This window comes from Glycine soja, chromosome 17 (assembly GCF_004193775.1).
Source record: "Glycine soja cultivar W05 chromosome 17, ASM419377v2, whole genome shotgun sequence".
In the NCBI taxonomy this organism is placed as follows: Eukaryota; Viridiplantae; Streptophyta; class Magnoliopsida; order Fabales; family Fabaceae; genus Glycine; species Glycine soja.
Window position 1 is genome coordinate 1,440,569 of NC_041018.1, and position 26,433 is coordinate 1,467,001.

General features: G+C 34.1%; 4 protein-coding genes and 1 long non-coding RNA gene across 5 annotated transcripts; 2 read left to right on the plus strand and 3 right to left on the minus strand.

Moving 5' to 3' along the window:
* The first annotated feature begins 243 nt into the window (after positions 1 to 243).
* On the plus strand, positions 244 to 3,299 carry LOC114394257 (primary amine oxidase-like). Its single transcript, XM_028355932.1, has 5 exons — positions 244 to 1,085; positions 1,174 to 1,555; positions 1,692 to 1,805; positions 2,246 to 2,784; positions 2,930 to 3,299. The coding sequence occupies exons 1-5, from the start codon at positions 295 to 297 to the stop codon at positions 3,126 to 3,128; spliced, it is 2,025 nt and encodes a 674-aa protein (XP_028211733.1). The 5' UTR covers positions 244 to 294; the 3' UTR covers positions 3,129 to 3,299.
* Positions 3,300 to 9,381: 6,082 nt separating this feature from the next.
* On the minus strand, positions 9,382 to 11,140 carry LOC114393699 (UDP-glucose flavonoid 3-O-glucosyltransferase 7-like). Its single transcript, XM_028355102.1, has one exon. The coding sequence runs from the start codon at positions 11,002 to 11,004 to the stop codon at positions 9,583 to 9,585; it is 1,422 nt and encodes a 473-aa protein (XP_028210903.1). The 5' UTR covers positions 11,005 to 11,140; the 3' UTR covers positions 9,382 to 9,582.
* Positions 11,141 to 13,506: 2,366 nt separating this feature from the next.
* LOC114393830 (UDP-glucose flavonoid 3-O-glucosyltransferase 7-like) lies at positions 13,507 to 15,330 on the minus strand. Its single transcript, XM_028355290.1, has one exon. It carries the CDS (start codon positions 15,044 to 15,046, stop codon positions 13,637 to 13,639), a length of 1,410 nt encoding a protein of 469 aa, XP_028211091.1. The 5' UTR covers positions 15,047 to 15,330; the 3' UTR covers positions 13,507 to 13,636.
* A 991-nt stretch (positions 15,331 to 16,321) lies between these two features.
* LOC114393831 lies at positions 16,322 to 21,990 on the plus strand. Its single transcript, XR_003662612.1, has 3 exons — positions 16,322 to 16,798; positions 19,852 to 19,941; positions 21,801 to 21,990. It is a non-coding gene; the product is annotated as an uncharacterized LOC114393831 (long non-coding RNA).
* A 912-nt stretch (positions 21,991 to 22,902) lies between these two features.
* LOC114393078 (scopoletin glucosyltransferase-like) lies at positions 22,903 to 24,595 on the minus strand. Its single transcript, XM_028354341.1, has one exon. It carries the CDS (start codon positions 24,493 to 24,495, stop codon positions 23,059 to 23,061), a length of 1,437 nt encoding a protein of 478 aa, XP_028210142.1. The 5' UTR covers positions 24,496 to 24,595; the 3' UTR covers positions 22,903 to 23,058.
* Between the last annotated feature and the right edge of the window lie 1,838 nt (positions 24,596 to 26,433).

Sequence of the window (26,433 nt, forward strand, 5' to 3'; positions counted from 1 at the left end):
CAGTTGTCACGCAGTTTTTTTTCAAATTGTTTAAAAATTCCCAAAAAAATTAATTTAACGTAGCAGATGATTTCATACGGAAGACAAATTTTATCGGCTTAAAAAGTGGCAAAACATAAATTATTCACGTGTTGTGATTTTAATGGACTGAACACGAGAAGTTCTGTTTGATATAATTGGTATAAATTATTGGTTAAAATAATATAGAATGGGAGGCAGTGTGTATTTAAGGGCTGAAGGGAGAGCTTCCACTCCACACAGCAAAGCCAGCTAGGGCTTGAGATCTCATATATCATGGCTACCTCCATGGTGAAGCTTATGCTTTTCTCTGCTCTCATACTCTTGTCCTTGCAAGCAGTTGTGTCTGTAACACCACTGCATTTTCAACATCCACTAGACCCTTTAACCAAACAAGAGATAAGTCTTGTCCAAACCATAGTCCAAAACAAGTACCCAAGCTCAAGTAACAGGTTGAGCTTCCACTACATTGGACTCGACGAACCTGAAAAGGATGCCATCCTCAAATGGGAATCCATCAAACCAACTGTTATAACTGTCCCTCGCAAAGCCTTGGCCATTGTTATAATCAACAGCCAAACCCACGAGATCTTAATTGATCTAAAGGCAAGGCGCATTGTCTCCGACAATATTCACTCCGGGAATGGCTTCCCTACCCTTTCCGTTGATGAACAAGTCGTTGCCATAGAGCTGCCACTGAAATACGGTCCATTCATTGAGTCAGTGAACAAGAGAGGGCTGAACCTCTCTGAGGTGGTGTGTTCCACATTCACAATGGGGTGGTTTGGAGAAACCAAGGACAGAAGGACAGTGAGAGTGGAATGCTTCATGAAAGAAAGCAGCCCCAATATCTGGGTGAGGCCTATCAGTGGACTCACAATGGTGGTTGACCTTGAACTCATGAAGATCGTTCAGTATCACGACGGTGGCATTATACCAGTACCAACTGCCGACAACACTGAATACCGCTTTTCACATCAGAACCCACCATTCGGTCCAAGACAACATAGTCTAGCAACCCATCAACCACAGGGTCCAGGCTTCCAAATCAACGGACACAGTATTAGGTACTTACTACTTAGCTACGTAACTAATTAATGTTCTTTATTTATGCATGCAAGTATTTATTATTTCGTTAATTTGTTGATCGATCAGTTGGGCCAACTGGAAGTTCCATATTGGATTTGATCCACGTGCCGGAATTGTAATATCACTGGCATCCATTTATGATTTGGAGAAGCACAAATCTCGTAGAGTGTTATACAAAGGTTACATTTCTGAGCTGTTTGTGCCATACCAAGACCCAACAGATGATTTTTACTATAAGACTTTCTTTGATGCTGGAGAGTTTGGGTTTGGTCTCTCCACGGTCTCATTGGTGCCCAACCGTGATTGCCCATCGAATGCTCAGTTCCTAGATACATATGTTCACGCTGCTGATGGTACTCCGTTACTCATCAAGAACGCAATCTGTGTCTTTGAACAATATGGCAGCATCATGTGGCGTCACACCGAAACAGGCATTCCCAATGAATCGGTACGTGTCTTTTTTGTAGTATTATTAATAATACTGATCCTCCTTACTAGATAGCTAGTAACACATTTGTCTTTTTTCTAGTATTATTAATTATTTTGATTTTAAATAATTAATTTTACGTGTTGGCTTTTGACAGTTCGAAGAAACGAGAACGGAAGTCAACTTAGTGGTAAGAACTGTTGTTACCGTGGGCAACTACGATAACATCATTGATTGGGAGTTTAAAACAAGTGGCTCAATCAAACCCTCGGTATGTATAATTATAATTTCCTATAATGTATATAGCACGTTGGGATAACAAATTTAATCTATTAATTGAAGCCATAGCACAAATAACAAATGTTATAATCGATCTTACTATTATTTAAACATTTAAAAAAACGGTATATTTACTGTCTTGATTATTCTTTACGAAATGTTATTTTATTAAGAAAATAGACGGTCCACTAGGATCCATTATTTCTGTAGTTGATCATGTACAATGTATAGACACCACGTGATTCACGTACGAACCCCGAGGGACTTTGCCTCGCATGCCATTTGAACTGTGCATGCGTGCATGCTTGAATGTGTTTACCCGAGAGCACAGATGATTAAAAATCTAATTTTTAAAATTAAAATGCTTTGTCTAGTCTCTAATTATATTACTACTCCTCTAATTAATCCTTGAACATATATATTCAAATACAGATTGCTCTCTCGGGTATATTGGAAATTAAGGGAGTGGATATTAAGCACAAGAGTGAGATCAAGAGCGATCAACATGGTATCTTGGTGTCGGCAAACAGCATTGGTGTTTACCACGACCACTTCTACATTTACCATCTTGACCTTGACATTGATGGTGTTGCCAACTCTTTTGAGAAGACAAGTTTGAAGACTGTAAGAGTGACAGATGGAAGTTCGAAGAGGAAAAGCTATTGGACAACTGAGGTTGAAACTGCCAAGACTGAAAATGATGCAAAGATAATACTTGGGTTGAGCCCTGGTGAGCTTTCAGTGGTGAATCCTAACAAGAAAACCTCTGTTGGAAATGATGTGGGATACCGTTTGATTCCAGCAATCCCAGCTCATCCTCTTCTCACAGATGACGATTATCCACAAATACGTGGCGCTTTTACCAATTTCAATGTGTGGGTCACTCCATACAATAGGACTGAGAAGTGGGCTGGTGGACTCTACGTTGATCACAGCCATGGAGATGATACTTTAGCCGTTTGGACCAAAAAGTATATATGATGATCAATTATTTTTTAGTTATTTTTAAACTTTCAAATTAGTTTTTAGTGTCTTAATTGATCAGATATATATGTATGATTGAACTCAACAACTTACACACTGACTTTATTATATTTTAATTGAAAATGATTGCAGGAATAGAGACATTAACAACAAGGACATTGTGCTGTGGCACGTTGTGGGAATTCATCATGTTCCAGCACAGGAAGACTTCCCCATAATGCCATTATTGAGCACTGCATTCGAGCTCAGGCCAACCAATTTCTTCGAGAGGAATCCGGTTCTTAAAACACTTTCTCCCCCGGATGTCCAATGGCCTGGTTGCCCCAAGTAAAACTAGCTAGCCAGCCATTTCCATTATATTAGTGTGCTTCGAGTGCTACAACTAGATGTGTTCCTTGGATAATGTGAAATGCGATCTGCTTATTGCATGTGCAAGAATAATGATTTGATATGTATTGCTTATTATTATATCAATGAGAAGTTTACTTGAACTTGACACCGATTTGGCTATCCAGTTAAAAAAATACAGTATTTATTTTACATAACTAAATTTATAATAAAAAATGTTTAAATATATGTTTGAATATTCCTCAAATAATGACTTTTTTTATGTTTTAATACTCTTGAATTAGACCTTTTTATGACATGATCTAGCAATAAGAATAATTTTTAAAATGAAATTTAAATTCAAAGAAAATACTTTATATGAAATACCACGTATATGAAGGTGTGAAATTCAGGTATTTAATTGTTCCTTAAATAAACCACACTGATATGATATAATATAAGATTTTTAGGTACTTTCTAAGCAACTGCTAGCAAAACCTTTTTCTCACCAAAGCATCAATAACAATATAATATAAATTGCTCTAATATATGCAAAATCAATGAACACTTGAAAGCATATATGTTCAGATTTTAATTTCTTAATAACGAGCTTTTCTTCCTGGTTACTAACCAGAAAATCGGCTCGATCTCTTTGGTTGGGTTATAGATCTCCTAGCCTCTCTTTTGCTCCTATTAATTTCTCTTATATACTACAAATTTGATTGTAGGATGTCTAATCTACTTGTGATCTGCTAACACATGCATACCGATATGCTATATAGCATCAAAACAGCATTGATCAAACCGTGATAAAAGTAGGAAGAAATCATGGGTAGCTCCAACTTCTTTTTTCCCCTTATCTCTGTCGATGCATGTAGATGAAGCTACAAAACTACCATTAATAAAATTAAGAGGGAAATGATAAAGCATAAAGATTAATATTCTTCCTTCATATCCCTTTAACAATTGCTACACAATGTTAAAAAGTCTCCAACCAAAAAAAAAAAAAAAAGAAACCAAGAGGAAAAGAGCATCAACCAACCATGCATCCATGGGTCAACATCTAGTTTAGGAAATTCAAAATTAAAAGAAAATACATAATAATATTAAATATCTAATAAAAATAAATTGTTTATAGCCTTTTGGGCCTTTCTTCACCATCTATTTGGTCCATTGCATTTAGAGGCCTATAATTATCACCAATGAAGAACCAGAAAGCTAGACACAGACTAAATGCCAAAAATGGATATATGAATAGCATTTTCCATTTAATAATTAACTAGCGGAGAAGCTGAAGCCTTGGTGTCCTTCAGCCGCAGAAGATCATCAATCAGGTTCGGTAAATTGTTGTAGGATGAAGCCCCTTCTCCAACAGCTTCTCTGGCCTTTCTTACAAACTCTTCTGCACGCCGTCTGATTTCTAGAGCTTCATCACCACCGTCCATCAACCGCCTCACAGCCTTCTCAATACTATCTCCGCTCACCAACTTGCTTCTTGAGCTGTGACTCCAGCATCAACTTCAGGGATCATGCATGTCATCATGACCTGCTGCAAGGTAATGGATGAAGTAGACTTTGAGTTTGAGTGACTCCATATCATCGTGCTAGACAACTCTGATTCTGAACTTAACAGCCACTCACTCAGATTGCATTGCTTTATTATAGGACCCTGTAGCGTACCGGAACCTGTCCTGTCATCTGGGGATGAGAATCGAAGCTCAATTTATCGTTTTTTAGATGCTCTTCACCTACCAGTATTTACTACTACAAATTCCGTTTCATACGTGTATGTGAAAAGGTTTTTTTAATACTACTATAAACAATCAAAATTATTTTTTGTAGTATTACGTTAAAAATTAAAATGATCCTTTTTTCTGATGTTTATTTATTTATAACTGAATACTTATTAGTTATTATAGATTGGGGACTTACTATTACTTTCAAGTTCACACTTACACAGTTTTACTTTTGGATTGAAATATAAGTAAAAACTAGTATGATATCCTTCTGTTTACACGAGTTACTTTCATTTTCATGCATATTTGAAATATATTTGTTTTAAAAAATATTTTTATATTAAGATAAAATAATTAGTTATTTATATTCTCTAAAAAATAATAAAAGTATTCAAACAGATAAAGTAATTCATTCAAATCCTGATTTTTTAAGCAAGTCAAGTCATGAACTATTATAGGATATTTGAAAATTGGAGACCAATATTCATGTTCCTATCCGTTTCCATTTTAATAGAATTTATATTTATTATGTATTATGTAAAAATTAATTATTTTATATTAAATTATTAAAAATTTATTTGTTAATAATATTAACATTTTAACAAAACTAACAGCTAATATGAGTTGATAAAAAACCTAAAAATACATTTATTTAAATAAAATATCATATAATAAGTAAGGACATGCAAATAGATATATATCCAACCAAATATTTATTTAAAAAATCAGATAATGTTTACATCTAATCAAAGTACATATTTTTCGTCAAAGACAAGATAGGTTCAGGTAGACTGCACGGGTTTGTGTTTTTTGTCTGGCATAATTGAAGATTTTTTATGTAATAAAAAAATTTAGAAACATTTTATTTACAATATTAGTTGAATTTATTTTTTAATAAATATTTTTAAAATAAAATTTATTTCAATACATTTCTAATGCATTCATCTAAGAAAATTTATCATTGTTATAAAAATATTTGTTTTTGACAAAAAAGACCAAAAAAATCTTAAAAAAGAACAGCCGTCAAAATTTGAATAGAGGTTAATATAGTTAGTAATTTAAGTTATATATTGATTTATTACTTAGATAATAGAATGTGCGGAGAGGCAAGGCCAAGATCTGTTCAGTAGGGCAAAGTCGAAAAGGAACTACACCGAAAATTTTAGCACTGCCACTTAAAAGACTATATTTACTTCAACAAAGGATATGACTCCACGAGATAGTATGTTATGAGAGCTAAGAACGTGATGCCTCGTGGGAAGTTTCTCCGAGTCAAGTTGAGAGGAATTAGTTTTTTTTTTCATGTAAATGTATTATAATGTAATTAACTTGCAATCTTTTTTTAGTTGTGTTGATTTTAGTACAATCAGAATCACTCTTCCAATTAGTGTGAAAGTTTTGTGTAGGTGTTTACAAAATTTTAATTTACAGATAAAATCGCTCTACTTATGTGATTCTATGTATTAAATGATTATCAAAATTATGAATTTATAAAGTGATTATTTTTCTTAACGTATAAAATTTTAAAATAATAAAAGATATATAAAAGAAAATTTTCTTTTGTGATATATTATGTATTTGGTCATCCCAAATAAAATATTGCTTGAGGTACTGCAGCCTGAAGATTACTAACACAACTCTCGCATGAAATCATTAGGGAACAAGAATAGGATTTTCAAATTGATCCAATTTTAGTACTTCAAGGAAAAAAGGGCTGTTAGTGGTTGTTACAGTGGATGGATCAGATTTTTTTAATAGCAGAAGCTTTTCTTCCTCCACTTGTACTTGGTTACCAACCAGAAAGGTTGGCTCTCTGTTGCTGTGTTATAGATCTCCTTGTCTTTCTTTTTTGCTCCTATTTATTACTTCAAATTTAATTCTAGGAAGTTTAATCTACTTGTGAGCTGCTATACGTACGGTAATGATTAGTTAGTGTCAGTGTCATAGTACTGAAAAGGTAATTAGGTAAGGTAAGATAAACCCAAGAGAAAACAAAACAGATCAGAGTCTGACAAATGTAGGAATAAACCATGTTTAGTTCTAACTTCTAACTCTCAGTAAAAACAGGAATGTTATATTAGAAAAGGGCAAAGCTATATCAGACATTAGAATATGCTTGCTGAGAAAGAATTAGGAATGAACTTTCTTACGTCGCAAAGTTCATCATGTCTTTGAGCTTCACCATCGTCCACTTCTGACTTCTCCATCCTAATGTTTGAAAAGCCGGAAGACATTTCAATTGCCAAAGGTACAATAGCAACAAAGAAATCTAGAAAAATTCAGCAATATAGAATAACAAGTGTTGTACATCAACCTTATTATTTTATTTTTCTGGTCTGGTTCTGGCATCTGTTAAATGATATCAAGCAATGGATATCAGACTCTTTAAGTAATGGGTAAAATAGATCAGAGTGTGTATAAACAAATGGGAAACTGATTTTTTTTTTTTAAAATAGTTTCAAAGATTAAATTAAAAAAGGTCACTTAATATTTTCCTTTAACCATGTCGCTATCTACCACAAAATGTTAAGTGACCTTTTTTTAATTTAATCTTTGAAACTATTTTCTTAAAACAAAATTCAGTTTCCCATTTGCTTATACACAGTCTGATCTATTTTACCCTTTACTTAAAAGACTTTGATCCATTGCTTAATATTATTTAACAGGTGCCAGCACCAGACCAGAAAAATAAAATAAGATTTTCAAATTGATCCAATTTTGTTCAAGAAATAAAGGGCTTTTAGTGGTTGTTAAAGGGGATAGTTCAGATTTTCTAAATATCAGGAGCTTTTCTTGCTTGTACTTGGTTACTAACCAGAAGGTTGGCTGTGTTATATATCTCCTTGTCTTTCTTTATTGTTCCTATCTTAATCTTAATATATATAAAGCAAGAATCTTCTCCAAATATTAATGCCAGAAGTTTATGTTTTCGTGTTTCAAACAATGACAATGCATATCTATTTTGTTGGTTACTCATTATCTCCGCAATCAAAGGATGAGGCTTTCGTTAATTAGTCATGCTATTTATGGAAACAACTCATAATTCTGCATGAAATCTATGCACATCATACATGATTGCACATCTTAAATAAATATATCTGACAAGTTATCTTTCTAAAAAAAATTCAATTTTTATGATTTGACAATTTTTAAATTATTTTAATTATGATGAAATAAAAATTATGATTGCTGCATTTCACTATAAAATTATACATCATTATATGAACATAATATATATTTTTGTAAAATGCCTCTTACAACAAGCCCTTGCAACGCAAGAGTCGACGATCTAGTTTATCTTATATACTACAAATTTGAATCTAGGATGTCTTATCTACTTGTGGTCTGCTAATACTGATATGAGTACTGAAAAAGTAAGGGAAGATAATTAAACCCAAGAAAACAAAACTGATCCCAGAACGTGATAAAAGTAGGAATAAACATAGTATCTCTGGAAAAAACAGTAATGTTATCCTAGATCAGAACAAAGCTAAATACATCAGAATATCCTTGTTGAGACAAGATAGGGAATGGACTTTCTTAGGTCACTAATTAAGGCTCATCATGCCTGTGAGCTTCCTCATCATCCACTTTTCCATGCTAAATGTTTGAAAAGCCAGAAGACATTTCAGTAGCCAAAGGTTTAAGAGAAAGAAAGAAATGTAGACAAACTCAGCAACATATAGAATAACAAGTGTTGCACATCAACCTTATTATTTTACTTTTCTGGTCTGGTTCTGACACCTGTTAAAATGATATCAGGCAAGTGAAATAGACCAGAATGTGGATAAGCAAATGGGAGGAATACACCTTATTTTCATCCTCCTCGTATGGGGGTAAAAGTCCCAATAACCACAGTTGTTAGGCAATGGGGGTTGGAACATGCCAACAAATTTTTATTGTTTTTATCATTAATTTTATTAATATCTGAGAAAGAGGCAACCATTACTAGCAGATAGCACAAACAACACAGTAATTTGAAAGAAAGGTCATCTCGGGTTACTGGTGAACTGTGTTTCTTCTTAAAACTGATCGAAAGATACTTTTTGCTTTGTGTTTCTTAGGAGAAAAGAGAGAAAACCTGTTGCCTTAATGTGCTTAACTGCTTATAGACAAAGAGAGTTGAGAAAATTGACTATTGAGTATATCTAAATATTCAAAGCTTTGAACTCACCAAAGTAGCTACGGTGCAAATATAGCAATAGATAGGTATCTGCCCAAGACCACACATGCTTTTTGCGAGCTCAAACAAGTATCACCGTAGGAAATAAAAAGAAAGACAATACTTGAATGAAAAATTTAGCAAAACATTTTGCATTTGAGTAAAGCAATCTATATAACTATTGAAGTCCTTACCCAGTACGTACTAGTATAATTTTGTGTAATTTTTTAATTTTTCCATTTAAATATTTATAAAACATCAACATCGAAGTAAATCATAGTAAGATTTGAATGTCCCGACTGACTAGACGGGGTCAACGCAGCCAAATATATTAACGAGCAGGGCAACAAACTTAGAAATTGTGTCATTGACGTAAGAGACTTTGGTAACAAAGAAAAATACGTATGTTTCTTTTCTGATTAATGAAAAATACGTGTTACAATCAATCAGTAATCATATACCAGTTTATTTTTTTAGGTTTTCCTTATCAATGTGGATGCATTTATGACCATTGAAGAAGCAACTAAATGCGAAAAATACATATATTAATGAGTATTTGATTAAGCGAGAAGCCTGGCGTGCCTGAGAAGTATAAGATGATGAATCAGGGCCGTTAAATTGTTGTGAGATGAACCTCCTTCTAGAACAGCTTGTCTGGCCTTTTGGGCAAAGTCTTTTGCTCGCCGTCTAATTTCTAGAGCTTCATCAGAAGCGTCCATCAAGCGTCTGACACCCTTCTGAATATGATCTCTGGTGACCAAGTTGAGTCTATCACCAATCCCAATGGGGGTCCACTCCACAGCTCCAACCTCCACCCCAATCCCCCTAACCTCTGTTATCAGCTTTTCGTTGTAAAACTGTTCTCCATGCACAGGCCAAGTCAGCATCGGAATCCCCGCACTCACCGCCTCCACCGTCGAGTTCCAGCCGCAGTGCGTGAGGAAGGCACCAATGGCCGGGTGCCCAAGTATAATCATCTGTGGGGCCCATCCCCTTATAATCATCCCCTTGTCTTCATTTGTCTCTTCAAAACCCTTGGGCAGCCACTTCTCCTTCTCTTCCTCCTTCTCATGCTCTTTCCCTTTCTTCTCCGGAACCACCCATATGAAATCATGTCCCGATGCTTGGATCCCGCATGCTATCTCGTATAGTTGTTTATCCTGGAAATAGCAAAGGCTTCCGAAGCATATGTAGACGACCGAGTTTTCTCTCTTTGAGTCAAGCCAAGCCACACACTCGTGCATACTCACCACGCTCTTCTGTCCCCTCTCTGCTTTCTCTTGAGCGGTTCTGCCTATTAGAGAGGCAGGGCCAAGATGCCAAGCCTTGTGGCCCGTGGTTTTCTCGTAGTAGCGGGTGTACTCTTCTCCATCGAGTTCCGTAAAGCTGTTGACGATGAGGCCATAGCTTTTGAGCTCTGTCTCCAGCACGGTTTCAAGGAATTTGGTCAATTCCTTTGGCGGTGTTGCGTTGAGGGTGATGGGGTGAGGGAGACTCTGAATGATGGGAGAATCGGAAGACTCGGAGGAGGAGTGTATGGCGCAGATGGTGAAGAGGGAGAAGCCGTTGAAGGCAAGTCTGGGGATGCGAAGCTTTTTGGCCAAGTCATCCACCCAGGGGAAGAGAAAGTCGGCGACGATGCAATCGGGTGGCTGCTGCTCCACGAAGTCCTCGATGGGGGGTTGGAGCATGGCGGTGGCACTGAACACCTTGCCGAGGCTGTCCAAGTCGGAGACGGCGGAGATGTTTTCGATGCCGTCGGGAAGACCCACCTCATGGGAGGGGAACTGAACGGTGTGGAGGCGGAGGAGAGGGTGGGAGGGGAGGGATTTGCGGAGGATTTGGGCGTTGGAGGGGGTGGTGATGATGGTGACGTGGTGGCCGCGAGTGGAGAAGAGTGTGGCCATGTCGCAGAGAGGGATCATGTGACCCGCTGCTAGGAAATGAATGAAGTAGAGTTTGAGTGGCTTTCTTTCCTCCATCGCCCTCACGCTTCAGAAGATAATATAACTCTTAATTGCATTTGTCTTCCTCATACTAGTACTGTTTTATACAAGAGAATATTTTGCTGTAGCATAGTGCTCCAAATGGAAAAAATACAACCAACAATAGATACTGACGCTTATACAACATTCACTTAAGAATTATCGTATTCGTATTTAATTTACGATTATTAATTTACAAAATCTAGTTATACTTGTGCCGTATACGGTAGGAGAGGATCTGAATTCCTAAACAACTGTGGATCGAGGTGTCAATAGTCTAATAGTAAGAAACGAACTCGATCATGTCTAAAAAAAATATATATGTTGGATTTTATTATCAAATATGAAAGATTTTGTTCATAGACAATATGTTATATTTAAAAAATTCCTTCACAAAAACAAAATTTAAGTCGAGAGGTGTGATTTATCTAATACAAGTAAGTTTTTAAAATAAATATATGTACTTTAATAATTTTAAACATTGTCAAAATATAAGTCTTATGACCCAATCAAAGTAGTTAAATTTTTGAGAAAATATATACTTAAGTTTGATTCTTACATAATATTGGAAATGAATAAAAAATTTAAATATGATTAAATTTTAAATTAGTCTTATAATCCTATGGAAAAGCCAAAATTTTTAATTAAGTGATTAAAAAAAAGTACAAACCATATATACATATATTAAGAAAGTGACTAATTTCAAACATGATGATTTAATAGAAATTAATTTTTAAACATTGAAAAAGTGTATATACCTTGAGAAAAATAAGATAAAAGAAAACATATTTAATTGAAAAGATCCATTATATAATGTAATAGAAAAAAAAATAAAAAATATTTATTAAATGTTAATATTTTGTTGAAAATAGGACTCTAATACCATCTAAGAGTTTATAATGTTAGAGATCTAATTCAACTCCAAAAATTAATTTAAGGAATAAGAGTTGTCTCTCATTTATATATTTTAATGTAAGATTAGTTTTAGTCGTGGGACTTGAATTATTTTTATAATATTTTTTTTGATGTTCAAATATCACACCACTATCTTAAGCAACTTTATATATACTTGATGAAATTTAAGTCAGCAACTCTGGATTTGACAATTTATTTGAGTTTTTGTTTCATCAACAGCACATGATGTTACTTTCCAGGCCATTGACTATAGGAAAAATATAGGGACTATCGAACAGTAGGAAGTTGCCACATGGCTGTGTCGAATAGCACTCTGGCTTATTTTCTAGCCGCCACCATTCTTAATGTGAACAAACCAAGTCAGCTAAATCACAGTAAACCTTTTGACCCCAAATAGCAAGTTTGATTGAGTTGCCGATCTATTTGGATAATTAAACAATCTTTTAAACCAATAGTTCAAGGACGATGGCTAGGGTGTCACAGTTGAAAAAACTTTGGCACCGTGCCATAGTTGATATGAACGGTTCAGATGTTGCACCCACTATTCAAGGACTGATTAATTTTATTGGTTTATGAAAATAAGAATGATTTTGTAATTTTTTTAATCCCATATAATATTACACGTAACTCAATTCCATATTGAAATCTGATTTACAAACTGGCCGCCAATTACAAGGTGGTGAAGTTACAGCGATATTTTTTTGCAAAAATTTAGGAGCTAAGAAGGGTGCATGATTGGTAAGCCATTCAAAATGTATTGCTATAACTCAGCATCAATATTTTTCTAATAACCACGAGTACTCTAAGGGAGCATATAAAATTAAAATATTTTGTTGTGAAAGAAGAAGTTTAGAAATAAAGGGTATAAATATAATATATTATTACAAACCTTATGATAGATGACCTTTTAATAAAGGAATTAACGTTCAAGATATCTATAAAATATACTGAAAGTATGTGTATTATTGCTATTATTATTATTAATGATCATGAAGCATAATTTATCTTGTGTATTTAGATACATTCTAAGCTCATTTATGATATGTTTTAAATTACCTGTACTCTGTGTTTGGATGTATATCTGTATTAGAGTAATATTACTAGTTTTTGCCTTTAATAAAAACATTATGTTAGACCAATTATATATTCCTAACTAAGGATTATATTAAGGGAAAATTTAATTTGTACTACGTAAAAATGACTATATTGATTAAGTGATATACAATCGTTATGACTCGAATTAGTTTTTATTCTTAATATTGAAATTATGATATACCTAATATATAAAATAATTTAGTCATTTTAATGTGTATTATGTTAGTTTAATCTATTTATTTATTTAGTCCATAATGTTTAATAATATTATATGACTCAAGTGGAAGAATGTTAGAATTAATGTTTCAAAGACATTTGATTTATGTAAGGACTAATAAATAAATAATTAATAATTAAGAACTAAATTATAATTGAATTAAATAGGAAATTTTTTTACAAGTAATTATTACTTGATGGAAGTAATAATTAAAAAGGAATCAAACAAATAAGTATTCTATCTCATCTCTTCTCAATCACAATCATAAATAAACAGAAAAAATTGTCAAGAGAAAAATTTATGAAGAAATATATACAATATTTATTCATTATTTATGAGAATAATGGATTTAAAAATCCAGTTTATTTCCAATAACTATTAATATAGAAAAGCCTTGTAATTTTAAGATTTACGGTCTCTGAATTGTTTAAGATAATGAATGAGGGAGGTTAAGTTATTGTATGATGAGCCACCCTCTTGAACAGCATTTGCAGCCGTTTTCTGAAAGTTTAGTGCTTGGCGTCTGATTTGCTGAGCCTCAGCAGCACCGTCCATGAGCCTCCTCACAGCCTTCTCTATGCGATCTCTTCCCACCAGCTTCTGACTCTGGAAATAAGCACTGAGGGTCCACTCCTCTACACCCACCTCCACCCCAATACCCCGCACCTGTGTTATTAACTTCTCGTTGTAGAACTGATCGCTGTGCACCGGCCACGTAATCATGGGAACCCCAGCACTCACCGCCTCCACCGTGGAGTTCCACCCACAATGCGTCAAAAACGCACCGACAGCAGGGTGCTCCAGAATCAGCACCTGTGGGGCCCACCCCTTGATAATCATCCCCTTCTTCCTCTCTTCAAAACCCTCTGGCAGCCACTTCTCCTTCTCTTCCTCGCTCTCGTCTTCCTTCCCTTTCTTCTCCGGAACCACCCATATGAATTCATAACCCGATGCTTCCATCCCGCATGCAATCTCGTAAAGCTGTTTATCCGGAAAATAGCAGAGGGTCCCAAAACTTATGTACACCACCGAGTTGTCTCGCTTGGAGTCGAGCCAACTCAGGCACTCGTTCGCACTCACCACGCTCTTCTGGCCCCTCTCTGCTTTCTCCAGAGCGGTTCTGCGAACGAGGGACGCTGGGCCAAGGTGCCAGGCCCTGTGGCCCGTGGTTTTCTCGTAGTGGCGGAGGTACTCTTCACCGTCAAGCTCGGCGAAGTTGTTGATGATGAAACCGTTGCTCTTGAGCGCCACCGTGAGAAGGGGTTCCAAGAAATCACGCGCGTCCTTGGGTGGGGCTGAGTTGATGGTGATGTGGTGAGGGAAATCTGGAATGACGAAGGGACCATCGATGCGGTGCGTTTTGACGGACTCCATGGCGCAAATGGCGAAGAGGGAGAATCCGTTGAAGACCAGCCTAGGGATGCGGAGCCTGTTTGCCAAGTCATCCACCCAGTAGTACATGAAATCGGCGACTATGCAGTCCGGTGGGTCCCGCTCCACGAAACTCTCGATGGGTTCGCGGAGCAGTATGGTGGCGGCGACGTAGATTCTGTAGAATTTTTCGAGGTCGGTGACGGTGAATATGTTTTCGACGCCGTCAGGGAGGCCTGCTTCTTGAGAAGGGAACTCGAAGGTGTGGACGCGCAAGTTTTTGGACTGGTGAAGGATTTGGGCGTTGGAAGGGGTGGTGATGATGGTCACGTGGTGGCCACGTGAGGCGAAGAATTGGGCTATGTCGCATAGAGGGATCATGTGACCCGCTGCCAGGTATGGAATGAAGTAAAGTTTTAGTGGCTGTTCTTTCAAGTCCATTTTGATAAAACAGAACAGAAAACTCTTTTGCCTTCAGCTTTTTTCCTTTGCATGCTACTTTATACTTGAAACTTTTTTGGAAACAAGTTTTGATAAACCATGGTTCTTGTCGTTGATCGATCCACCTTCGCTCCATCCATATGTGATAAACACTGAAGTTCTTGTGTTAAAGACACTTGTCCATTTTATTGATGCATGTTACAGACTGACTTACAGAAAAGGTGAAGTTAGGAGAATTCGTTTCTTCCACATATGGAATTAGGTGGAAAAACAGTTAATTAAACAAAGTAAACCCAAGAAATTTGAATGAGTCAATTTGGAATTCATTTATCAACAGATTTTTTTTTTCTTCCATATTGAATTAATTTCAATAATCCTTTTAGTTGTTTTTTGATAGATGTAACTGTGGTGGCTTGCTAATAAGAAATTTTTAGAATTAAAAATATAAACCAAAATTCAAATTTTTTTTTTGTTAGATTTTATCAAATATTTTTTGTTGTTGAATTCTATGTGAATGAAAGCTAATATTTTTTAAAACAGGAGGACAAGACAAAACATGTAAGTTGGCTAATGACGCCTTTGTTTCTAGAATCAATGGAGACTGTGTCTACATTAACAATTTAGAGTAGGCGTAGGCTAGGATGGTCAACGAATCAAATTTGTGTTGGGTGGTGAGGTAATAAAAAATAATTTATTGACCGTTGGATTTATGAATATTATAATGGACAGTTAAATATATTTTAATAGACAGTTGTTTTTGTATTGTTTTACCCCTTAACTATTTTAAATATAAATAGTCATGAACATAAAATTGTCTTAGTATCTCGACCTTTTGTTAACATAAATCATTAATTAGAATGACTGACAAATGATTAAAGAGTTAGTTTTTTGATTTAGTGGTTGTTGTAATTCCCTTTCATCCGATTGTTGCGTGTCCTTCTCTCTCTGCTATCAAATCTGGATTAGAATTTTTAATTTTCCCAAAAGAGAACAGAAGCTGAAAGTGAAGATGGGCAATGGGGATCGGGTGGATGATGAGGTTGCAGGACTTCTACGACGTAAATCCACATATCCCTTATCAAGTCAAGATCAATATAATCTATCACTGTAAACCACCGCAATCCTAAATAGAGCCAACCAAAAATAACAAATATTAAAAGGAAGGGTACAAAGAGAATAAAAAAAATCCCAAATCTTGAAAAAGACTCAAGGAGGATACGGCCAATTAGTACTGTAGAGGAATTAGGTTAAAAATATTAATTTAAATTCACTAAAAAAATAATTTAAATATATAAATATTAACGAGTACAATTCTCTTTCTATCTCAATGGGCAAAATAGTAATTAAATTACACAAAGAACAAAAATGTCTTTAAAAAACTCAAAATACGAACAGAATTTTACAACTGGATTACATTTCTTTGTCCTTCCTGAAGAGCCTGTTTTGCCTTTTGAGCGGCTTCTGATGTTGTGAGCTTCATCGGAATCGTCCATCAACCTCTGAATGCTATCTCTGCTCACCATTCACCAGCTTCTCCCTCTCCCCATAACTAATGCCAAGCCACTCTGTGGCACCCACCTCCACCCCAATCCCATGCATCTCTCATCGGAACCCCAGCAGTAACAGCCTCCAAGGGCTGGATTTGCGAAGGATTTGGGCGTAGGAGGGAGTGGTAATCACCGTCACGTGCTGCCCGCGTGAGGCGAAGAGTGTTGCTATGTTGCAGAGAGGGATCAAATGCCCCTGTGACAGGTAAGGAATAAAAGTGAAGTTTCAGTGGTCGTTGTTGAAGATCCATGGCTAACACACCAATTTCACGCTTATATATATACTTTTTTGTTTTTTTGTAAATGAGGTTGAAAACGATAAGAGAACTAGATTTTATTTTCAGCAACCCATTGTAGCGGACAAGGTTACGGTATGACTCAAGCTAAAGCTTCCCACCGAGCAAATTTACATAACTAGGGTAATTTTTAAAAAAAAATTATAAAAAGTAAATAAATTTTGAAAATATTATAAAATATGAATAAACTTATTTTAAATCACCACTTCATATAAAAAAAAGTCGTCTTTTAAAATATGATCTAAAACTGTAATTTTTTTTTTAATATTGAAATTGTAATTTGAAACACAATTTCAAGTATTTTACATTTAAAAAATACTGAAATTATGTTTCAAATATGACTCAAAATATTTTATATTTTATTTTTAAAAAATTATGACATTGTATTTTAAAGCCCAACTTGAAGTCGCATTTTTAAAAAAATTACCCAGTTATGTAGGATGCGTAAGCGTGAAACTCGCTATCATTTTGGATGGTATTAGAATTCAAAAATTTAAATGATATTGTCGTAGTTATAATAGGATGGTGAAATAAATAAAAAATTGTTTTCCAAGAAATAAAAAACTTTGGGAGTCGTGTTCAACCTTTATTTAAGAAAAATATCAAAAAAAAAAATAGTCTATGATTTGAGAAAAAAGATTCAGAAGTTGTTTACACACGAAGAAAATATTAATATCCCACACTTTGGTCATGAAGACGTTACCTTTAAATTAAGTGTGCTAAAAAAAAAATGATTTTCAAAGTCAAAGGATTCATTTGGAATTAGTCAATTGATAGAGTACTGACATGGTGAGTCTAGTCACCATTCTAAGTGACAGAAATGCACATATAAAGAAGAAGGTGTAACCATTCATTTTATTTTGTTTTAAATTTTACAAAATAAATAGATTGTGTCCAAAATGAAAAAGGTGCATGTGTTAGAAAAAAGTGGTGTAAATAGTTGTGTTCATTTTATTTCAAACTAGGCCCAGAACAAAAAAGGGGTGCATGTATGAAAGACCTGGTGTGAAGAACGTTTCTATTTTGTTTCAGATTTTGCTAAAACCGACCACGCCCAAAACGAAAAGAAAAAGGTGCATGTAATAAAAACAAGTTGTAAACATCAATTGTTTGATGCTGCAAAGCTTTAATAATAATGTCACACAACTTCAAATCAAGCCCCGACAATGGTGGCTTTCGAACAAACAAATAAAACCCCTTTGCTCAATGGCGCATTATTCTTAATAAATTCGAAAAAAGAAAAAAAAAAGTAAGAGGTTACTGTTTGAGTTCTTGAAAGAATGCTGCTGCGTAGAAAGGTGCGTCTGCAATGAGAGAAGGGATGAGCTATTTTTTTATATGGGTGGAGAAGAGGGAGGAACCTTGGAATTGGGAGAGGAGGGGGAACAGGTAGAGGGGTCTCTCCCTTCACCTCCATGCTATTCCTTTTTCTTTTTACTTTTATCTTATGTTGTCTCATGATCTAATCAATTCTCTTTAAGAGTTTAATAGATTATAAAATGTATTTTTTTTCTTTTATTAGTTATTATTTTTTCTAAAATTTTAGACTTTTTCTTCTTTTTTTTTCTTTTTCATTTTTTTCTCTCTTTTACGTTTTCTTGTTTCCTTTTTTTTTTTTTGCTTCTTACTTATTTTCCACTTTTTTTTTACGTTTTCTTTCTTTTTTTCCTTCTTTTTCTTTCTTTCTTTTTTTCTTTTCATTTTTTATACGTTTTCTTTTTTTTTCTCTTCTCATTTCTTTACGTTTTTTTTTCTATTACGTTTTCTTTCTTCTTTTTTTCTTTTCTTTTTTATCTCTTTTTTCTTTTCTTTATTTTTTTGTTTTCTCTGTTTTTTTTTTTACTTTTTTTTTAATCCAGATAAAATTAGAGTATGACAAATATGGTTAATATTGAACTAATAAGATTAAAATGATTATGTTCATGAAAATGTTACCCTAAATTTAAATATTATATTTTTTATGTAACATTTTTTCATCTAATTTTAACTAACATATGTTGATTTTATATGTACAGTGATACAATTCATATATCTATAAAAAAAATATCAATAAATTTCGGAAATTACTTAAAGAAAAAAACACGTATTTTATCTAAAAATGATTTAAAGTTCAAGTTTATAAATGACAAATGATTTTGCAAAGGCCGTTTCGGATTGTAGAGACCATAAACCATGCTCTGCCATAGTTCATATGATTTATCTAACCTACTACATCACTCCTAAGACTATCTTTTATTTACTAAGGTAGTTTTGTATTCTGCCTCTGGCATGATTGTTACGTCTGCACTGATAATATATATGGAAGGCATTGATGTGCATTACTGGCATTGAATCTCCTACTGTTGTTCTTGTTTGATTCATATTAATACATATTTGAATATAAAATGGAGATTTATGGAAAATAATTGGGTCATAGATGGCTAAGGGAAAGCTAATATTATATAAATGTTGGTAAAAAGCAGATTATCATGGTCTGTGTAAATTTTACCATCTGTTTATAGATAGCTGTTTTTGTGTTTTTGGTTATATTAATATCTTTCCTGTTTTCTCATCATGCAACAACAATGATAGATGAGCTTCAGTTGTGACATTCAAGTGGCAACTATTTTTGATGATGCAGGGATTATTTGTTATTGAAGGGGCTATTTTCTAAATTTAGCTTTCAAATTATTGTCTTGTATTTTGGTGTCTTAAATTTTACTTTGTATCCTGTGAGATTTAATTTGGTATACATTGGTTATATTAGTGAGATTCAATTCGGTAGACTTGATAAAGTAAAAAGAAAAGAAAAAAAAGAGAGAGAGATTCAATTTGGTATATGGTTATATTAGTGAGATTCAAACTAGTTTTTTTTTTTTTATGTGAACATTTATTATAGTTAGCATCATATCTTTAGGAATTACTATAGTAAAATTATGTTTTTAGTGGTAGTTAACAATCTGTGATCTTTGTTACTTTGCAGAAATTCATGGCATATATGGAAGGCTTAGAAAAGTCATTTCTTTCAAGGACTACTTTTTGCGGAAAAGTCATTGTCTTTTTGCCAATGCAGGTACTATTTTTTTTAAACTATTATATTATGTTTTGGTGTCTTAAATTGTACTTCGGATTTAGTGAGATTAAACTTGTTTGTTTGTGGTGAGCTTATGGTTACATGAGATTCAAACTAATTTTATGTTTCAATTTTCATTTGTTGGAAAATATATATATTTCATGTTTAGTTCTAAATTTATATTTTTAAAATATAATTGGAGAAAAATATATTTATAATTGTGAAATTTGAGTTAATTTAATAGTCAATTTTGATTAATAATGATAATAATTTATTCACTTTATTATCGATTTTAATAAAATAACAAATAAATTAATATTTTTATAATTTTTTATTAGCATAAGTCAAAAGAAAAAGATTTTCAGCACTTTAAAGGAAATTAATAAAAAATCTGAAAGAAAAAACATTGAAAAAGGATTGAACAGCAAGCAATACAGGCTTAGCGTGCACCCTTGCTTAGCGGACAAGTTTAGGCTTAGCGCACACTCTCGCTTAGTGGGCAAGTTCATGCTTGGAGTGCAGTCTCACTCAGAGCGCAACCCAAACTTAGCGCGAGAAAGTCCACGAGGAAGCCCAGATACGCACTTAGCACGAAAGTCTGCACTTAGCACGAGGTTAGCGTGAAAAGTAAGTTACCTCAGACCTATAAAAGAAGTATGAAACATAAGGAAAATACACAGAGTCTCAGAGTTATCCAAAGTCTGAGTCTATCCTTTAGGAGAAACTCTCATCCTTAGTTATTTCACTTTTTTTTAGCTATTAGTCATCCCGTCTCTTCTTCTATTAGCCCTGAAATGTAAAGCCTATCATCACTATAAGAAGCTAAACCCCTTTTGTTGAGAGTCTAGAAGCCAAACTCTTGTAATTCTTTCCTATTATCTATTTAGTGCAATTCTGTTTCTATTATTCTTTTATGTGTTTTTTTGTCATTATGGTGTGATTATCCATATAATGTTTAAAGGATAATGAATTGAAAAATAATTATTTTCTAAAAAACTCGGAAAAGGTATCTAAATAAATTTATTATTAGAAATAGATTGACATTTGTTTTTCCTACAATAATTTTTGCATTTCTTATCTTAATGTGGTTTGTTATTATTGTCCTTGCATAAAAATTTGGGGGAAAATGATAAATAAACTAGATCTTTCGTGCGAGAAATCAAAGATTATTGTATTCTAACTTCATCTTTTCGTATTTAAACTATTATTTCTTTTTTTTTTGTTATCTTTCTTCTTCTTTTTTTTACCCCCAATTTTCACACTTACAATTTTTTTTCTCTTATATTTTTTCTCATTGTTTAATAATTAAGTTTACATTATACAACCAAATTCTCACATGTGAATTCGACACTTGGACTTTTATTTTAATATTTACTACTTGTAATAAAATTAGTACGTTTGCCATAAGTTAACATATATAAATGCAGAAAGTGTAATTATTTAATTTTGAATTAAAGATTTTATAAATGAAATATTTCTAATTATTTGATTAAATTACAAATTTTAGAGGAAATTTGGATATTTTATAAATAAAAAAATTATATCTATTCTCTTTTTTCGGTTGTTTTTTTTTTGGAAAATTTTTAGAGCGAGGAACTTTTACCAAAAAGTGAAAACAATTTGATTTTTTACATTTGAAGTGATTTTAAATTATTACTAAAGAGAAGATATAAGTCGTAATAGATGTTACGATAGTAAAAGAAAATAGTAACATTTGTTATTTTTTTTAATTGAACTTGTAATTTTTATTATTTCAGTTTAATTTTTTATTTTATTCATGTCTTTAAAGTTGTAAATTTTTTTAACTTAACACTTTGAATTTTTCTTTTATGACTTTGAATTTTTATTGTTTGCTGTAGGAGAAAAGGAAGGACATGAACGGACAAAAGGTGAAGAGAATTTGAGAAGTGAGATGAGAATGAAATCGCCTCAAGTCATAAGTATTTCGTTTTACGTTTAATTATTATGTGGACTGATTATTTACTAAATTTTTAATTAGATCTATGATTTATTATTAAATTCTTAAATTTTTAATTATTTTTTAATTAGGTCTCTACGTTAAGGATTAATTAAAAAATACAGATTTAAAGATCTAATTAAAATTGTAAAATAGTTAGACATGCAATCAGATTAATCAAACTTTTTTTATTATTTTTTTCATATTTAATTTAAAAGTATATGAGAAGGGATTGAGAGAAATCAGTTTGGGTTGGGTGGTATACATGATGAGAATATTGAGATGTCTGTAGTGTTTGTCTTCGGGCATATCCAATCCAGGTGGATTTGCTTCGTAAGTAACCGAGAATATATAAAAAAAATAAAACAAAAATATCAAATGACTCCAGGAGAATTTGAATTTTTGCAATCTAGATTTCATTGTTTGGATGTTTATCGTAAAGAATTTAAAATTTTGAAATTTTAAAACAGAATTTTAAACAACTTGAAATCGAGAATTTCAATTTCTTTCTAGTGAGAAATAGCGTCTTGAAATGAAATATCGTTCAGGCCTGCGAACATAGAGGAACACGTATAACTAGCACATTAATTATATTTTTTTTCATTCATTTTTTTTTCACCCTCGTAATTTTAACTTTTTTTTATCCAAACACAAAATTTTAAAAGAATTTCAATGGAAGTATTTAAAATTCTTAAAATTTAAAATCCAACCCACACAATTAGTTCTTTATACAAAATATTCGAAGATACCCTATTCCTCGACAGTGGTGACAAGGGAAATTGTATGTTTACTGTTGGATAATAAGTGTGCTATATCCATTATCGGAATTCTTCTTACATTAATTGATCTGGTTATTTCAATTTTTTTTTTTGTTGAACTATCTTCTAATTTTAATATTATATGGTACTTCTTTTTTATTGGAAATATTGTAAGGTACATAAATGACGATGCGTCTGCCTCCTTGATATTGTATGCACTATGGCACTATGCCGGGAACCCAGATATAACAATGATTATATCGTGCAATCTATTATGAAAATCATCACCCAATAAGGCGTTACTATAGTATTCGCATGGGTTTCATTTTGTAGTAAAATATATATTTTTACATTACATAATGGGTTTGATCTGATATTTATTGAAATGAAAATGTGGTGATGCTATTGATGAAGCGACTTACGGTCCCTGAATAGCTTGAGATGATGAATGAGGGCTTTGAAGTTGGTGTGAGATGATCCACCTTCTTGAACAGCACGTGCAGCCATGATCGAATAGTGATTGGTACGACGTCTGATTGCGAGAGCTTCATCACCACCGTCCATCAACCTCCGGACAGCCTTCTCTATGGAATTTCTTGGCACTAAGTGTTTCCTCTCCCCAAAGCCAAGGATGCTCCATTCCTTGGCCCCCACCTCCACCCCAATCCCACTCACCTCAGTTATCAGCTTCTCGTTGTAGAACTGTTCGTCATGCACCGGCCACGTGATCATTGGAACTCCAGCGCTAACTGCCTCCACCGTCGAGTTCCACCCGCAGTGCGTCAGGAACGCCCCAATTGCCGGGTGCCCCAGTATAACCACCTGCGGTGCCCACCCCTTTATAATCATCCCCTTCTCTGCATTTCTCTCTTCAAACCCCTTCGGTAGCCATTTCTCCTCCTTTTTCCCTTTCTTCTCTGGAACCACCCATATGAAGTCATGCCCTGATGCTTCCATCCCGCTTGCAATCTCGTATAGTTGTTTATCCTGGAAATGACACATGCTCCCAAAGCATATGTACACCACCGATTTCACTCTCTTCCCGTTGAGCCATCTCATGCACTCGTCCGCTCCCACCACACTCTTCTGTCCCCTCTCCGCTTTCTCTTCAAGGCTTCTTTTGCACATAAGAGACGCTGGCCCAATATGCCACGCCTTGTGACCCGTGGTTTGCTCATAGTGCTCGATGTACTCTTCTCCTCCGAGTTCCGCAAAGTCGTTGACGATTAAGCCGTAGCTTTTGAGCTCTGTTTCCAGCAGTGGCTTCATGAACTCGGTCAATATCTTCGGTGGTGTTGCGTTTAACGTGATAGGATGCGGAAGATTCGGAATGAAAGAGGAATATTCCTCAGAGTTAGTATTGTTAGACTGTAACTTGTCAATGGCGCAGACGGCAAAGAGAGAGAAACCGTTGAAGGCCAGTCTGGGGATGTTAAGCTTGTTGGCCACGTCATCCACCCATGGGAACAGAAAGTCAGCGATGATGCAATCGGGTAGGTGGTGCTCCACGAATTGCTCGATGGGGCAGCGGAGGAGGGCGGTGGCTTGGTGGACCTTGGCAGCGTTTACTAGGTCGGAGACTGCGGAGAGGTTTTCAATGCCCTCCGGGAGGCCCACTTCATTGGAAGGGAAGGGAACGGTGTGAAGGTGGAGGCGGCGGTGGGGAGGGATGGATTTGTGAAGGATTTGGGCGTTGGAGGGAGTGGTGATGATGGTAACTTCGTGGCCGCTTGAGGCGAAGAGTGTGGATATGTCGCAGAGAGGGATCATATGGCCAGGTGCAGGGTAGGGAATGAAGTGAAGTTTCAGTGGCCGTTCTCCGAGGTAAGTAGCACCCATATTGTACGTGGTAAGCAAGAAAGACCTCAAATTACTCTATTTTGACACCGATATCAGCCCTTGTCCTTGTCACGTTCAAGCACTGTTATTTATAGACAACTTCAATTATTATAATCTCAACTCAATGTTGCATTTTCCTTTTTTATTCTCTTTAAAACCAGATAGTAAAAATGTCTGAATGTACAAGGAAAGGGAAGCCTAATTTTTTTAAACCAATAAATTGTCAACTTCATTTCTTATACAATTTTAAAAGAGACATTAATATTTAATACACCTACTTATGCGTGCTGTTCTTTATTGAATTGTGGTTTAGGTCTCACATATGGGCGGAACTTTTACTAAAAGGTATAATTTTTATTTTTTTATTTATTTGGGGTGAATTGTAAATTGCATTAAGATTTATCCCATTTTCAACAATAATTTAAAATTAATCCTTAAATGATTTTTTCTTAAAAAAAAAAATTAACCCTTTTGATAAAAGTCCCCATATTGGCGGCTGGACTATGGAATGACGTGGAATGTTCTAATGAGATGGTATGGGGAAAACTAAATGCTCAAGTGCTTCGAAGCAAAAAATAAATATTAAGTGAATATATGCAATTGGGTATGAGAAACTGGCCAACGCCCATTAACTACAGGAGTCTAGCAGCAGAAATCTTATAAAAATTTATTCGCATGATTAATTTCCCTAAAATCTATTATGAAAATCATCACCCAATAAAGCATCATTATATTTGTGTGTGTGTCTTTGGGGAATATGCCTTGGTTATTGTCGGCTGTAGCATGAGTTTGTGGATGGATATTTGCAAGTTTTGTCTGTAGGCCTGTTGTCCTCTCTTGTAGATGGTTTCTCCCCTCTTTCACCAATGCTCCTTTTGGGTTATGATTTTCTTTGGTTATATTGTCTGCGACGCTAACAACCTGGTCAAAAGGGTTCACCTATGACGGTTACATTGGGGCCTCAGTCACTCTATCTAGATTATTTGATATACTTATTCCTTACATTGGGTTCACCTATAATTATATTTATTTGTAATTTTAATACTTAATATTTTTAACTTATTTTTACAAGAAAACATTTAGTTCTTTTATAAAAATTACTTTTAAACTTTTGAAATTTATATATAAATTACTGTAAAATATAAAAAAGTTTCATAAGGTTAATATGGAATTACACATAGAAAGATCAAATTAGTAGTATTTCAGTATATATTTCAGCCTTTTTTAAACTACTCATTGTAAATTGGTTTTTTGAATATATTAACCCATATGGGAACTACCTCCTTTGTAGCCTCACTAAATAAGTAGGAAATATTCGAAGATACCCTATTCCTCGACAGTGGTGACAAGGAAAATTGTATGTTTACTGTTGGATATAAGTGTGATATATACATTGTGGGAATTCTTCTTACATTTTTCTGGTAATTTCATTGTTTTGTGGAAATATTTTAAGGTACATAGATCGTGACACCTCTGCGACAAATATACGAGTTATGTTGTTGGCTATATCCTACAACTTTCGGCCTTTGAATAGAAAAATTTAATTAGAATATTTACATAAATTGTTTCTCAGACCAATATAAGGTAAGGAACTTGTTATCCTTCAATAAATCCAACTTGCGGACCTGGATGAGATAATCTTTTTCTTTTTTGACTTGGACATGAATGATAGTTATTTTTTTTAAGGAGACATGAATGATAGTTACAATAAAATTTTCTTTTCATAATTCTTATGGGACAATTTTTGAATTCTTGAATAAGTTAACAAGAGTTTCACGATTTCATGTTAACAATCAAAATGTTAACAATCAAAAATTTTTGAATTCTTATGGGACATGAATGATGGTTGTATTCTTGCTTTACTTATGAATAAAAAGTCATAACCTTTCGTTCTTTAAAAACAATGTGTGCTATTTTCTTAGGTTTGGAAGTTTTTTT